This window comes from Orycteropus afer, unplaced genomic scaffold, assembly GCF_000298275.1.
Source record: "Orycteropus afer afer isolate SDZICR_OR568_19922 unplaced genomic scaffold, OryAfe1.0 scaffold00343, whole genome shotgun sequence".
In the NCBI taxonomy this organism is placed as follows: domain Eukaryota; kingdom Metazoa; phylum Chordata; class Mammalia; order Tubulidentata; family Orycteropodidae; genus Orycteropus; species Orycteropus afer.
In genome coordinates, this window is record NW_006921930.1 from 1,932,369 (window position 1) to 1,949,424 (window position 17,056).

A 17,056-nucleotide genomic window follows, 5' to 3' on the forward strand; every position below is an offset into this window, starting at 1 on the left:
CCATGAAGCTTTCATTCTAGGGAAGAAGAGGGAGGCAAGCACACAAATAATATAATTTTAGATAGTAAAGAGTGTGTAACAAAAAGTGGCAGGATCTAGGTAAGGGGCGGGAGGCAGGGAAAGCCCCAGCCCCCTAGAAGCAGGAAAGGGAAGGAACAACCAGAGACCACAAGAGCAGCAGGATCCAGGTAGGAATTAGGTAAGGGGAGGGTTTCCAACTGCTAAGGGAGACAAACTTGTCTGTCAAGTTTGTCATCCTGTGGGGCTTGCATGTTGCTGTGAGGCTTGAGGCTGTGCCACCAGTGTTTCAAATGCCAGCAGGGTTGCACATGGTACAGAGGTTTCAACGCAGCTTACAGACTGAGACAGATTAGGAAGAAGAAAGAGGCCATCCACTTGTCAAAAACTGGCCAGGGAAAACCTAATGAATAGCAGAGAAACACTGATACATTACTGTGCAACTTTATGAATAGTCCTGAAACACTATGCAACAGTGCAGAGAGATGAGCTCCTTGGGTCGGAAGGCACTCAAAATAGGACTGGGAAAGAGATGTCTCATCAGAGTAGAACCAACCTTAAGGATATGGAAAGTCTTTCAGGACCTCCATGTGCTGATGTGGCATGACTCAAATTGAGAAGAAATAGCTGCAAATATCCATTCATAATCAGAACATGGAATGTACGAAGTATGAATCTAGGAAAATTAGAAGTTGTCAAAAATGAAATGTAACACGTAAAGATTGATATCCTAGGCATTAGTGAGCTGAAATGGACTGTTCTGGCCATTTTGAATCAGACAACCATGTGATCTACTATGCTGGAATGACAATTTGAAGAATGGCATGGCATTCATTATCACAAAGGATGTTTTAAGATCTGTCCTGAAGTAAATGCTGTCAGTAATAGGATAATATTCATACACCTACAAAGAAGACCCGTTAATACGACTACTATTCAAATTTACGCACCAACCACGAAAGCCAAAGATGAGGAAATTGAAGATTTTTACCAACTTCTGCAGTCTGAAATTGACCAAACATGCAATTAAGATGTGTTGATTATCACTAGTGGCTGGAATGCAAAAGTTGGAAACAAAGAAGAATTACCAGTAGTTGGAAAATTTGGCCTTGGTGGCATGACATAAATAATGCTGACGATCGCATGACAGAATTTTGCAAGACCAATTACAAATACCTTTTTTTCAACAACACAAATGGCAGCTGTACATGTAGACTTCGTCAGACGGAGCACACAGGAATCAGATTGACTACATCTGTGCCAAGAAGTGATGGAAAAGCTCCGTATCTTCAGCCAAAACAAGGCCAGGAACTGATTGTGGAACAGACCATCAACTGCTCATATGCAAGTTCAAGTTGAAGTTGAAGACCATTAAAACAAGTTCACAAGAGCCAAAATATGACCTTGAATATATCCCACATGAATTTAGAGAACATCTAAAGAACAGAATTGATGCATTGAACACCAATGACCGAAAACCAGAAGAATTGTGAGATGACATCAAGTACATCATTCATGAAGAAAGCAACAGGTCATTAAAAAGACGAGAAAGGAAGAAAATACCAAAATGGATGACAGAAGAGACTCTGAAACTTGCCCTTGAGCAAAGAGCAGCTAAAGCAAATGGAAGAAATGACATGATAAAAGAGCTAAACAGAAGATTTCAAAGAGCAGCTCAAGCAGACAAAGCCAATTACTATAATGAAATGTGCAAAGACTGGAGTTAGAAAACCAAAAGGGAAGAACACCCTCGGCATTTCTCAAGCTGAAAGAACTGAGGAAAAAATTTAAGCCTCGAGTCACAATATTGAAAGATTCTATGCGCAAAATATTGAATGATGCAGGAAACATCAAAAGGAGATGGAATACAGAGTCACTGTACCAAAAAGAACTGGTTGATCATCCATTTCAGGAGGTGGCATATGTTCAAGAACCAATGGTACTGAAGGAAGAAGCCCAAGCTCCACTGAATGAATTGGGGAAGAACAAGGTTCCAGGAGTTGATGGCATACCCACTGAAATGTTCCAACAAACAGATGCTCTGCTGGAGGCACTCACTCGGCCATGCCAAGAGATTTGGAAGACAACAGCTACCTGGCCAACTGACTAGAAGAGATCCATATTTGTACCCATTCCAAAGAAATGTGATCCCACAGAATGTGGAAATTATCAAACAATATCATTAATATCACATGCAAGTAAAATCTTACTGAAGATAATTCAAAAATGGTTGCAGCAGTATATTGACAGAGAACTTCCAGAAATACAAGCTGGATTCAGAAGAGGACATGGTACAAGGGATATCATTACTGATGTCAGATGGATCTTGCTCAAAGCGAAGAATACCAGAAAGATGTTTACTTGTGTTTTATTGACTATGCAGAAGCATTTAATTGTGTGGATCATAACAAATTATGGATAACATTGAGAAGAATAGAAACTCCAGAACACTTTATTGTACTCACGAAGAACCTGTACATAGATGAGGAGGCTGTCATACAAACAGAACAAGGGGACACTGCATGGTTTAAAATCAAGAAGGGAGTGTGTCAGGGTTGTTGTATCTTTTAACCATACTTATTCAATCTACATGCTGAGCAAATAAACCAAGAAGCTGGACTATATGAAAAACATGGCATCAGGAGTGGAGGAAGAGTCATTAACAACCTGCGATATGCTGACGACACAACTTTGCTTGCTGAAAGTGAGGATGACTTGAAGCACTTACTGATGAGGATTAATGAATACAGTCTGCAGTATGGATTACATCTCAACATAAAGAAAACAAAAATCCTCACAACTGGAACTATGAGCAGCATCATGATAAATGGAGAAAAGACTGAAGTTGTCAAAGATTTCACAGTTCTTGGTTCTACAATCAATGCCAATGAAAGAAACAGTCAGGACATCACATGATGTATATCACTGGGCAAACTGGCTGCAAAGGACCTCTTTCAAGTGCTGAGTAAAGATGTCTCTTTGAGGACTAAGGTGCATCTGACACAGGCTATGGTATTTTCAGTCGCCTCATATGCATGCATGTGAGAGCTGGACAATGATTAAGGAAGACCGAAGAACTGATGCTTTTGAGCTGTGGTGCTGGCGAAGAATGGTGAAAGTACCATGGACTTATAAAAGAACTAACAGGTTTGTCCTGGAAGAAGTATAGCTGGAATGCTCCCTGGAGGCAAGAATGGCCAGACTTCATCTCACATACTTTGGTCATGTTGTCAGAAGGGACCATTCCCTGGAGAAGGATGTCATGCTTGGTAAGGTAGAGGGTTGACAAAGGAGGGGAAGGCCCTCAAGGAGATGGACTGACACAGTGGCAGCAGCGATGGGCTCAAGTATAGCAAGAATCATGGAGCTGGAGCAAGACTGGGTGGTGTTTTGTTCTGCTGTGCATAGGGTTGTGATGACTCAACAGCACCTAGCAACAACAACAACAACAACAACAACAACAAAAGGTGCCAATTGGTCACCAGAAGTTCCACAGAAGACACAAGATTTTAAAGAAATTTGTGAATAAGAAGAGCAGGTATCTAGCTGCCCTTCAGGTCCAGAATTAAAGCTACTCCTGTGGCTTCCAGCCAAACAAAAGAGAGGCATATAAGCTGAACATTTACATTAGGTAGATACACTCTTGGAGAGACCAATCATGGGAGAATAGAAGGGCTGTGTATGCACAGGGAGACAGGGGGGGGGGGGGCAGGACTGCCTGGGAGGGAGGGACACAGGGAAGAGGTGGCTATGGGGAGGAAGTGGGAGGACAGCTGCTGCAATGTAGGAAATTGCAGGCAATGTCATGAGACAAAGTGAATGTGAAAAGCAGGTATCCTGGCCAGCTAGAAACTCTTCCTGACCAGGAAGGGCTATAGCCTGAGAAAGACTTTCCAGAGCTAAAGAAATGAATGGGATGTAAACTTCAGATGTGTGGACAGTAGAGGATGTGCCTGGGGAAAAACTGGTGCCAGAGGGAGGGGAAACCAAACTAAACCAGTGGTCATCAAGTCAATTCTGACTTATAGTGATCCTGCAGAGATCACTGGATAGAAGTGTTACACAGGGTTTCCAAGGCAGCAAATCTTTCTGGAAGCAAGACTGTTACATCTTTCTTCTGCAGAGCAGTTGGTGGGTTCAAACTACTGACCTTTTGGTTAGCAGCCAAGGTCTTAACTCCAAGAGGGAGGAGAAACAGGCCCAGAGAGGGGATCAGAGTGAGGGCTAAAGTACCTCTTTTCTCTGCATTATAGTCCCTGCATATGTTATGTAAGTGTATGTGTGCATGTGCATAATTTTACTTTATTTTTTTGTCTTTGGAGGGGATGAAAGTAAAGATGGTGGTTTGTTTCTTCTTTCTACTTTATTTTTAATTAGATAAATTGATAACAGGTTAGCACCAATAACACAGGCTTCTCCTTGCCCTGACTTTGATCATGAAAGGTTAGTTCTTTCTTCATTGTAAGGGCTCAAACAATATTTAATTGGGCTGTTAATTTTAAGGTCAAGAGGATATAAAATTTCCACTAAGACATTAATAGATTTCCAACTCTTTAATTTAGTACCACCCAACCCCCTTTTGAAACTCCCAGAAGGTGTGGCACCAAGGAGGATATTACATTAGTCAACAGGGACTAATGGATGAGCAGACATGGACTCTCCATAATGCATTTGAGGACTTCAGTAAACTACTATTGAATTTCCAAAAATTTGTACTCATTTGAGAAGATGAGGAAATTTTTGAATTTCCTTCTGGAAAAACTGGTTCCCATGTCGTTGAGGGTAACTCAAGTTATATAACAGGAATTCTTAATCTTGGGATTTAGAGAGTTTCTGAAGCTGCATGCTCAGTTTTATTGTTATATGCACTGTTAACAGAGTATTTGTTCATTACAGAGCCAAAGAGTTCACAGAAAACCATGACCCATAAGGAGTTTTTGATTGTTCATAAGAAATTTAATTTTTTTTTGGGTATTTCTTACCATTAGAATTAATATTCTATAAAAACATATTTTCACAACTCTGGGGACCAGAGTAGGTACTCTTCCATGCCCATTAAGAAACAAATCATTAGTTAGAGGTAATCGGAGGCCAGCAACTGTTCAATAGGAGGAGAAGGCAGTAGAAAGTAGTACAAATAAGTCTGCCCAGTAAATACAGAGTCGTGAATTTCAGGGCCAATTCTGTAATTGCCCAGCTATGAAACCTTGTGAAACTCACCAACACTCTGACCATGGTTTTCTATTTATATAATGAGGTAGTTTGGGTTACATTTGGACCTAAAATATTCATATACTCATTGAAAAACGAATGATAATAATAATAATAATAAAACTGGCAGTCTCAGAATTTGCTTTGATAGGATTTGGTGTTTACATACTGAAGGTGAAGTTCAAGGCAATAAGCAAAACATTTAGGTTTTTTAGTGCTGTTCAGCAATGCAAGATAAACCATCTGTTCACTGCAGTAACAGGACTCATTCCTGCAACTGCTGGGTGACAAAAAGACTTAAAAAGATGAACTACGCCATGAAACATACTAATTTTTTGCCTCATTTATCATCTGTATGTTCAACTTCCCTTGTGGGATCTCCACCCAGAAGTACAACTGTCTACTTGGTGTCTCCTCTTGGATATCCTCTAGAAACCTCAAACCCAGCATGTCCAAATCTGAATTTACCATCTTCCTGTCCAAACTACTCCTTCTCCAGCGTTCCCTTTCTTGATAATGGCTTCTCAAATCAGAGAGCTGGGAACCATGCTTGATTTCTCTTTCTCTTCCACTTCCATATAATCTAATCCATTATCAGACCCTGTTTCCTCAAGTTACAATTGGCCTTGCTGTCTTCTATTCTTCATAAGCAATAAAAGTGATTTTTTAATCTTAGAAAAAATCAGGACACTTTTCTGCTTAAAGCTGTACAGTGGTTTCATACTTTCTTTAAAAAGAACAACAACAAAAAAAAAAAACCCAAACTCACTGCCATCAAGTCAATTTTGAGTCAAAGTGACCCCTACTGGATTTCCGAGGCAGTAAATCTTTACAGAAGTAGATTATTTCATCTTCCTTCCATGCAAGCAGCGGCTAGTAGGTTTGAACCACCATCCTTCTGGTTAGCAGTCAAATGCCACCAGAGTTCCTTACACACTTGCCTTGGGAGGGTCTATTATCCTCATCATTGCTTATCACTGCTTATCCTTATCTAATATCCTTATCACTGCTTATCAGGTCCTCCAAGACCTGCCTGCCTACCACTTCATCTTCATCACTCCATTCTTTCTGGTACCACATCTATCTTCTCTTAGGCCCTTTTGCTAGACTCAGGTGAAAAAAGTGCTGTTCCCTGTGCCTCAAACAATCCCCTCTACTCTTCTTTTACTCATCCTTCAAGTCTAGATCAAAGTCATGAACACTTCCATAAACAGTCTCCCTGAACTCCCTCCACTCACTAGGTTAGCTCCCTACTACATGCTAACCCATATTTCACACTTAAATCACAGGTGCATCACACTTATAATCAAGTGATCCATATTTGCTTCCCTAGCAGAATATAAGCCCCAAGAAGAGAGAGCCCACATCTTTCTTATTCACTGTTCGTTGTATCATCAGGCATTGAGCAACTCCTCAGAAAATACTTAATGAATAATACAGTTTTTAAGGCAATTGGGGCTAATGTAACATTATAAGGAACCTTGATGGGAAGTGGTTAAAGTGCTCAGCTACTAAGTGACAGGTGGGCAGTTCGAACCCACAAGCCACTGCACAGCAGAAAGATGTGGCATTTCTATTTTGTAAAGATTTACAACCCTGGAAACCCTATTATAAGCAATTCTACTCTGTCCTACACGGTCACTCTGAGTCACAACTGACTCAACACCAATAAATTTTATGAAATTAATATTAAAGCCAATCAAAGTTCATGTTTAAAATCTTTGTAATTCAGATGGACAAAAAATCAGTTATAACATCAACAACTGAAAATTAAAGGCAGATTTCCTCCATAAAGTTAATGCAGGAAAAGCAATAATGCTGAAAGTTATCTATTTTTAACTGAGGATATCATAAAGAAACATGTTATCCCACAATAAAACCAAACCAAACCAAGCTCACTGCTGTCAAGTTGATTCCAACTCATAGTGACCCCTCCCTGGGTTTCCGAATTGGTATCTCTATGAAGTAGAATGCCCAGTCTTCCTTCCAAGGAGTGGCTGGTGGGTTTGAACCGCCAATCTTCTGGTTAGCTATCAAATGCCTTAGGCACCATGCCACCAGAGCTCTCATACATTATTTTTAAATTAAAGAGGTACAATAAATTTAAGAAAAGTTATTTTGCAACTAAAAAGGTATCATTTATACATTTCAAATGCTGTTTTCTTCATTAAAGAAAAATTGAGAACAGAATTTAAAATTCCCATGGACTCCAGACTATCTGGAGCCAAAGGGACTGGATGAAGTCCTGCAACTATTGCCCTGAGATAATCTTTACTACTTGAACCAAAAATAACCTCTGGAGCCTTCTTAAAACCAAACAATTGTTTAGCTTAACTAGAAAAAAATGTCTGCCTTGAGCATTGTGCTCTTTTAAGAATTATCTAGATGGCATCTAAATGACAACAGCAGCTTGAAAGATTAAATAGGTATTCAGGGGCAATGAGTTTTATGTTAATGGAGGAAGAACAGCTCAGAAAAGGAGGGTAAGTATGGTTACACAGTGAAGAACGTGATGAACGTCACTGAACTGTACATGTAGAAATGGTTGAATTAGTGTATGTTTCCTGTGTATACTCTCAGCAACAATAAAATAAAAGTGTCTGTTAAAAAAGCAGGTTAATACATAAATGAAAAAATCCCATAGTCTTATCATGTAAAAACAACCATACTTAGTATTTGGTGTATGTTAGGTACTTTATCTTTTGGTCATATGTATGTATCATATAATAATCATAAGAGCTTTGAATTTTGCCCTTCCCACATGTAAACATGTTCTCATATAATTATATGCATATACTGCCCTCTTAATGACTCCTAACAGTACAGATTTATTTAACCAGTTTTTTTTATTTGGAAAAATTGGTTATTTCAATTCCTTGCATAATAAAGAAGGAGCTCTGATGGTATAGTGGGTAAGGCATTTGGCTGCTACCCAAAGAGTTGGTGATTTGAACCCACCAGATGCTCCATGGAAGAAAGACGAGGCAGTCTACTTCCTTAAAAGATCTACAGCCTTAGAAATCCAATGGAGGTTGCTATGAGTCAGAATCCACGTGATGGCAGTGAGTTTTAGTTTCATCATTATAAATGACACTCAAATGCAATACCTTTAAACACAAAGCTTTTTCCTTTGAATACAAAAGAGTATTTCATTAGGACAAATTTGCAGTTGCAGAATCACTTCATTAAAGTCTCTTGACATATTTTCCAAATTTATTTCTAAAAGGACTATACTAATTTATATTTGAAAAGCATGACTCTGTTTCCCAATAGCATAATATAAAAATGTTTTTGTGAATTAAGATGCATGGTTATAAACAATGGTTAGTTAAATCCTGAAAGCACAGCTATTCATCAAACCTTACACTAATGGGCACCATCACTCTGCCACATACAGTAAATCTGGACTCCAGGAACAAGCTCATACATAGTATATACCTGGCACAGAGACAAAGAGAATTTACTTATTTAAGGCCAAGGCATAAAGTTAAAATTCAAACACTAAAGAAAGAAAAACCTGCTTCTCTTCCCCTCCAAATTCATTTAAATATACTGTCCATACATTGGGGGAAAGAGCAGGATGGCATGTTGGTGAAGAGTATATAGATCCTGGCTGTCACTTTCTATCAGGGCACCTTAAGCAGAGACTTAAACTGGTCTGCCTCAGTTTCCTCATCTGTGAAAAAGGGATAATATCTATTACGTAGAATTGTTGTAAGGGCTGAATAAGCTCATACGTGACTTAAGAGTGCCCTGGCACACTGTAAATATTTTAATAGTGTTAGTGGTAATTATCATACTTTTTTGAATTCCTGCGCTCCAAAGATTGTTTGGGTAGTAGCTACCTAAAAAAAGGTATGAGTCAGTTTCTTAACACTGTCAAATATTCACAGGAAGAAAATAAAATTTTTGGTCTTCAGTAATTAGGAATAATCCAAAAGTACAATTTACACACAATTTTACTGTTTTTTTTTTTTTTTACCCCTCTATTACTTGGATAATTTTTAACATTTGCTTATTTAATTCATCTACATTTTTTTTAACATATGGTGTCAAATAAAGATTCAACTTTACATTTTTTCAACTAGAAATCTAATAATCTTAACTACAGATTGAGTAATCAATCTACTTCCTCAATGACTGGCAATGACATCTTTATCATAAATTAAGTTCCCATATGTACATGGGTCTACTTCTGGGCCTCTCTGACCTGTTTTCTAAATCTGTACTGTTATCATCATATTTTAATTACTTTTGTATTATGTTTTGAGAACTAGTCAGACAAGTTTTTTCCATATATTGCTGTTTCTCCCCCTGTCAAATTTTCTTGACTATTTTTCCACAGGGAGCTGTTGGTGGGGTAGTGACTAAGGCATTTGACTGTTAACCAGAAGGCTGGTGGTTCAAACCCATGAACCACTCCTCGGAAGGAAGACTGGGCAATCTACTTCAATACAGATACCGCCTTGGAAAACCAAAGACGGGTCACTATGAGTCGAACTGACTGACTCAACCACAGTGAGTTTGGTTTTTTTTACTCTTCCACATTTAACTTATCCACGCTAATTCTGAGACTGGCTTGTCAGGTTCTATTAAATTCCACTGATACAACAACTAGTTTCAGCCATGGAGGAGTAGTAGGTATCAGATTCACTTCCCTGTGATCATGCAACTGGGCAAAATATACGAGACAACTGCTTTTAGCACTGATAAGAGACAGCACAGAGTTTTCAGTCTTGAGAGATGGGAAACACAGAGACAAGCACCACATCTATCTCAGATTTCTGCTTGGGGATACTTTCTAAACCATGACACAGGAAAGTAGAACCTAAAGAAAAAGAAGTAGCCTTGATGAGCAGAGGACACAGAAATCAGATCATAGAAATGCTAAAGGGGCTATAGGGAAAGTAAAAGGAAGGAGAGATCTATGAAGAGCAGAAGCCCCAGAAACTTGCAGAGGAGTCTCCTGAGTCTTTGGTCAAATACAAAGTTGTGCACACATAGGGCAGTACTCCACAGGCTTAGCAAAGAGCAATTATAGGGAGGCTGTGAGCTGACTCTAATATAATCCCTCAGAGGAAGAACTGGAATATGAGGGTAATTAATAACTGATTAACTGACAATACATCCATTAACTTGTTTAATCGTCACAATAACTCCATGAAGAAGATACTATCATTATCCCTATTTTACAGGGCAGCAGACTAAGGCTCAGACAGGTTAAGTCATAATCCCAGGATCACGTTATTAAACCCATGCTTTAACAACTATGTGGTGCTGCCTCTCTGCTGAAGCTGATCAACTGTGCTGTGTCACCTGAAAGATACTGTGTCAATGGAGAGAAGCTGTCTAGCTAGCTATGGTAAGAGATAAACAGCAATAACTTGTCATTGTGTCTCCCTGGCCCAGGAGAGAGTACACTTGACCAGCAGAACTGATCATTCAGTTTCCTTGGAACCTGACAAAGGTATCCAACAAGATTTTTTTTTTCAATAGACTGTCCTTGCTTTAGTTTCAGAGTCCACTAAGCAGCCTTCTGATTATATTCTGACTTTGTTTACAAAGAAAGAGGGCCTCAGTCAGTGAGGGCTGAAAATGTTCGAGTTCCCTTGAAAGTTGGTACTGTCATTATAAATAAGTAAACTGGCATCTGGTTTAATTTCAGATTAAATTTATTAATCATGACTCGGGTTCCCCTGAGCTTTCTCAACTCTGAGTATATGATCAAAACTGGGTTTCTGGTTCTGCAGACCTTCGGAAGAGAGTTCTGGATGATACTACCAAGACTAAGTTTTTACAGGAAGCTGCAAACACTCTGGGAGACTAGACCTGAGTAGTCACTGGATCCGTTAAACACTGGTCTCAACCCTCTCTTGCTCTCAAACTGCCTAAGAGAAGCCAATAAAGGAGGTTATAATAAATGTATAAGAATCGATAATAATGTTGTGGAGCACACACGTGGGAAGTTGTTAAGAATACGAAATCCTAATTCAATAAATTTAACCCAATTATTATCAAGGAACATTCTTCCAAAGTAGCCTGTGCAGAATTTCGCATGAACCATTCACTCCTAATGGTATGAAACCAATTGACTAAAATAAATAATTAAACAAACCTCAGAACCACAGGATACTAACAAGATAAATTATTCTATCAAGACCAAATGTGCTGAGAATACACATGATCAATATGAATGGTGTTCACCAAAAGAGTGAAGCAGTGAAGCAGTGTATGGATTCTCCACGCTTAACAGGTATGCACAATATCCCAGGATCTTTAATAGAAAAGATTCACAAAGTGAATCGTCCCTGAAGAGGCCATGAAAACTTTTAACAGTGCTACTGCCACATTAAATGTCCACTTAAGCCTACTCATCAACTTTCCGTTGATTCAATGAACCTACATATTTGTACCACTTCTCTGAGCCTTCCACAGTCCAGTAACTAACACTCTACAGGGTCTGACTCTGCCTCTAAAACTCTTCCCTAATAGTCACCTTACTGGCTCCTTCACTTCAGTCAGGCAGGTCTCTGCTCAAATGTCACCTAACAGAGATGCCTCCCCTGATCTCCACATATAAAAGAGCACCTCTCATCTACAAACCATGTACAGTACCAAGGAGAGGAAGATTTTCATCTAGTGGACTGAAAATGTTGTCCTCCCTTTTAAATTCAAGGGAAGGAAGTTGTATCTTCTTGTTGCCATACATGATTTATATCCAAAGCACTTATCACTAATATATTTGTTTATTGCCTGTTTCCGTTCAGTAGAAGAACCTCCATGAGTATAGGAATGTTGTCTGTTTTACTTCCTGTGGAATTCACAAAATTTATAGAACAGTGCCTGTAAGAGCACACAATATAAATAAACTACTTCTAATTCAAAGTCTAATAGGGAAGAGAGACCTAAGATGACAAAGAGACCTCACAAACAGCACAGTGTGATGGCAGAAGAGGGGAGCAGAAACACTTCTAGGAGAAAGAAATGCAGAGCAGGATGGTGAAGGGTGGGTAGAGTCAGGGCATATTCCAGCCACGGAAGGAAGCATGGGGAAAGGCACAGAACATAAAAGAGCCCTGCACTCTTGGGGACTTGTATGGCTGTGATAAGGTGAAGGGTCAAAGGGACAAAAGATAAGGATGAAGAGGAAGGCAGAGTGTACATGCCAGAGCAAGGAATCATTGAAGTCTTAAGCTGAGTAATAACTCGATCAAGTTTGCCTTTCACAAAAGACATGTTAAAGGCAATACTGAGATGAAAGTAAATCTATAGTAAGGAAGAACATTTAGGAAATTACTGCAAAGGTCTCCAAAGAGCCAGTGATGCTAAAACTAAGGCAGTGGTACTGAGAATGGAGATAAAACAAATGTCTGGGATGCCTATCACTGGATATGAAGATGTTTTTGTTGTTGTTGTTATGTGCCGTTGAGTCGACCCAACTCATAGTGACCCCTCCTTGGGTTTCCGAGGCAGTATCACTACGGAAGTAGATTGCTCAACCTTCCTTCCAAGGAGTGCCTGGTGAGTTTGAACCGCCAGCCTTCAGGTTAGCAGTCAAGTATGGATATCCTCCACTTTTTCAAAACTCTGCTCCAGTAATTCCTATGAAAAGCATCACTTTGTTTTTTAAAGTAAAAGGGAGTTTTTTAAAAAGACATATGTCACACAAACACAAATATAGTAATTTCAGACATGGCTAGAACCAGAGGCTAAACTACAGGATTGGACAGCAATTCAGTCTATTTTCATCTTACACTCTGTTCTCCTTTGAATCGGCATCATTTTCAAGTCAGTTGTTTGCTTCCTGTGTTCCTCAGCCACTAAAGGTTTAAATAAACAAATAAAGCCTGAAAGAGCAAACTCAGAGGTAAATCCTGTGCTTTCAGTAAAAAAGCCAAAACTGAGACTCACTCACTCCCATAGGAAGGTGATGTTCTGTTCTTGATGGCCAAACAGCTCCAACAGTCAACCTTTTGGCCAGAAATTGAGCATTTAACCACTGTTCCACCAAGGCTCGTCATCCCCTTAGATGGGAAAATATTGAGTCAGGTTATATAGTATCTTTAAAGAGTTAACAAGAACGGTATGTCTGATGACGAGGATGAGGATAATGGCTAATATTTATATAGTGATGATTATGCAGGAGGAACTATCCTAATTTTTCAGGTTGTGAGAAACTGAGAAATTGGGTAACTTCCCTAGGGTAACACAACTAATAGGTGGTGGGGCTGGGATTTTAACCTATAGATGTAGATCCACAGCCCATACGCTTAACTACATTGCTATACTGCAGCTATAGAAATAACACTGAGAAGCCAAAAAGAAGCTGAAACCTTTAGAAGAAAGGAAAAAAAAATTAAAAGTATGACCTCCTCTCTACCCTCTTTTTTTAATTCTCATAAGGCTCATTACCATAGATTTTAATCTGTATCTACTGAGCAACAATGTCCCATTGAGAGTATTAACAATGGTTAAGAGTGTGGGCTGTAAGGCAAGACAGGCAGATCCAGGCTCAAACTTCTACTCCACCATATCCTAGATGTGCCTCGGGACTCCTGGCCACGTTATATTACACAGCAGGCCCAAACAAGGTAGCTGCAGGGTTCACACCTACCCCTCCAGTGACCATGTCTATACCATACACCTTTCTAGTGAGACCTGCTCCTCTTCTCCCTCCCCACCCCCAGCAGTGAGGTCTATGCCCCTTATTGTGGGAAACAGATGCACACAGAGAACATCACATGATAACGAAGGCAGAGATTAGAGTGATATGTCTACAAGCTAAGGAGTATCAGGGATTGCTGCAACCATCAGAGGCTGAAAGCAGCTTTGGAGAGAACATGGCCCAGCTGGTACCTTCATTTCAGACTTCTAGCTTCCCAACTCTGAGAAAATAAATATCTGTTGTCTTAAGCCATCCAGTTTGCAGTACTTTGCTAAGGCAGCCATAGGAAATTAATACAATCCCCTTGTCCCTGACCAAGGTAACTGGTCTGAGCCAGAAACTGGATCTAAATCACAGTAGCTCACTGTCTTGTGAAGGGGTGGTCATGGGACCAAGCTGGGCCATTATCACTTCTGGTACTTTTCTAACAGGAGTCAGAAGAAAGCAGCTTTTCCTTTCTGGTCCCAGAAAGGACTTAAGCCTGGAGCTGGTAATGGTCTCAGCACCAGGGTGTTTAAGAAAATAAAGCTGGCAATGTAGAGAGACCCAGAGACAAGAGAGAGAGAGGGACCTGACAGTATTTAAGTCCCAAGCTTTAGGCTCCCCCTCCTTACTCTAAGGTTTTCAAACACGTCACCCAAGGAGAGAAAAAGAATTTATTTGAATTTCTGTTGCTTTCAATTAAATGAGTCCTAACTTTAACTCCCCAAAATTCAGTTTCCTTACCTACAAAACAGAAAATAAAACAAAAGCCCTTCCCCCACAGGGAAGAGCTAATGGTGAAATGAGCTACAAATGTGAAGTCTTTTAGCAGTGTATCTTATGAATAGAAAGGGCTCCAGGGCTGTTAGTTCAAAATAACACGTACAAAATAACACCTAAAAAAGCACCTGCTTATCAACAGATTCTGGAGTCATTCTTCATTCTTCTCTTTCTGTCATAACCAACCTTAGGGCAAATACTATTGATTTTAACTTCAAATCATACCTAGAATCTAACAACTTCTTACTATCTCCACTGCTACCACCCTGGTCCAAGCTGGGACCTGAACTACCAAAAGAGCCTCCTAACAAGTTCTCCCTACTTCTGCCCCATCCTCCAACAGTCAACTCCCCACACAGCAGTCACAGTGATCTATCTCATTAACATATAAGCCAGAGATCTCCTCTAATGAACACACTCCAATGTCACCTCATCTGACTCAGAATATATGCCAGATGACCTGGCCCCAGTCTTCTTTGGTGCCTTCCTCGCCGCCCCACCCCCTGCCCTGCACTCTGCTCCACACCAGCCTCCTTGCTCTTCCTCAAACCACCACACTCCCTCCTCAGGCCTTTCAGACTTGTCTCTCCGACAAGGACATTCCTTTCCAAATTTCTTCAAGCCCCACTCCCTACTCTCCTTTAGGTGACTAGATGGCCACTCTCTCTGTGAAGCCATCTCCAATGTCCTATTTAAAAATACAGTCTACTTCCTAACTCAGAGGAGCTCTGGTGGTGTAGGGCCGAAGGCATTTGACTGCTAACCACAAGGCTGGCGGTTCAAACCCACTAGCCATTCCTCAGAGGGAAGACTGGGCAATCTACCTCTGTAATGGTACTGCCTTGGAAACCCAAGGAGAGGTTGTTATGAGTTAAGGCAACTCAACGGCAGTGAGTTTGGTTTATTTTGGTTTTCCTAACTCAGCTGTATTCTCCATAATGCTCATCATCACTTGACCTACTAGATCTATTATATATCTATTTGTTTACTGTCTTTCTCTCTTCTCTATATTGTAAGCTCCATGGAAGCAAGGGTTCTTGTTTACTACTGTATTCTGAGCATATGCACAATAAACATCTGTTGAATGAATGCATTTGCTCTCAATTCTCTATTCTAGGGATTATAGATAAACATGAACTATAGTAAAAAAAAAAAAAAAGTGGAAATCCTATTATGAAACTTTTTGTACTTACTTGGCACAGCGTACCCAGTGTGTATGGCGGTACAAAGAATATAAGAAGCGCTGGCGATACATGTTCCATACTTTAATAGATTTGTCTTCAGAAGCTGTAGCTAAAAACTGGCCATCAGCCGAAAAGTTGACACTGCGAACTGGGGCAGTATGAGCTTTAAATTCAGAGGATTTCCCCTTCCTAGAAATAAACAGTTTAGTATTTATTACTCATTTGATTTCATTATAATTAATATTTAATCAACTTTGAAACATAAAATGGTTGAACATTTGTAAACACTAACAAAGATGTTAAAAAGTTGTGTTGCACTACTCCTTAATACAGTTTCAAACTGGTTTTACTAAATAAAATAGTAAGTGTTACTTAAAAAGAAAGACCCTGGTTTATTGATTCTGACTTATAGCAATACCTCCTTGGGTTTCTGAAGTGGTATTTCTACAGAAGTAGATTGCCCAGTCTTCCTTCCAAGGAGTAGCTGGTGGGTTTGAACTGCCAGCCTTCTGGTTAGCAGTCAAATGCCTTAGGCACTATGCCACTGGAGCTCCCAAAATAAAGTAAGTGATACTTAATAAGAAAGACCCTGGCTGACCCCACCCTGATAAGCATTTGCTATTTTAACAGAAAGTAAGGAAATAATATTTCGCATGGATTTCTACCACGTATTTTAAGTTCCTGTTTTTCCTTTAGAAATAGCAGGAAATAATCTGAAGAACTTGGAACACAGAAAAGGCTGAGCTCAATGAAATCTAGTTCAGCTGTGTGATCTGGTAGTCTGGGTTGTAAAGGAAACATTCCATATGCCATTTGCCTCTACAGAGAATGACCCTAGGAGACCTGGCTTTCCAGTCCCCACCTACATTTCCATTCACCAGTATTAAGAACTGGACACCTGCAGGGTATGTCTAAGGCCTCTTTTACCTCTAGGCCCAATATTATACTCACAAGCAAACAAAGGATAAATGGCAATAACACACTTTAATTCTCAACACCTTGAAATTTCACATGCAGGTTTGTTTGCCTATTGTTGTTGTTTTCCCCTTAGAGAGCATGGAAAAGGGGGAATAGGAAAAGAGAGAAAATAACGTGAGACATTTGAGAAGAAGATGCGGAAAGGTTGTTCAATTATTTAAGGGCAGGCTAGATAGCACTCAAGTTACAAGGACATTTGGGAAATACTACTTGGTGTCAGCGTCTTTCTCAAAGCACC

At 39.8% G+C, this 17,056-nt stretch overlaps 1 protein-coding gene across 1 annotated transcript in view; it reads right to left on the bottom strand.

Annotated features, from left to right (window-relative positions):
• POC1B (POC1 centriolar protein B) overlaps window positions 1-17,056 on the bottom strand; it is a 154,991-nt gene that overhangs the window by 106,644 nt on the left and 31,291 nt on the right. The window contains exon 3 of the mRNA XM_007952516.1: window positions 15,850-16,029. Within this exon, the coding sequence (XP_007950707.1) occupies window positions 15,850-16,029 (180 nt within the window). The remainder of the gene's footprint in view (window positions 1-15,849; window positions 16,030-17,056) is intronic.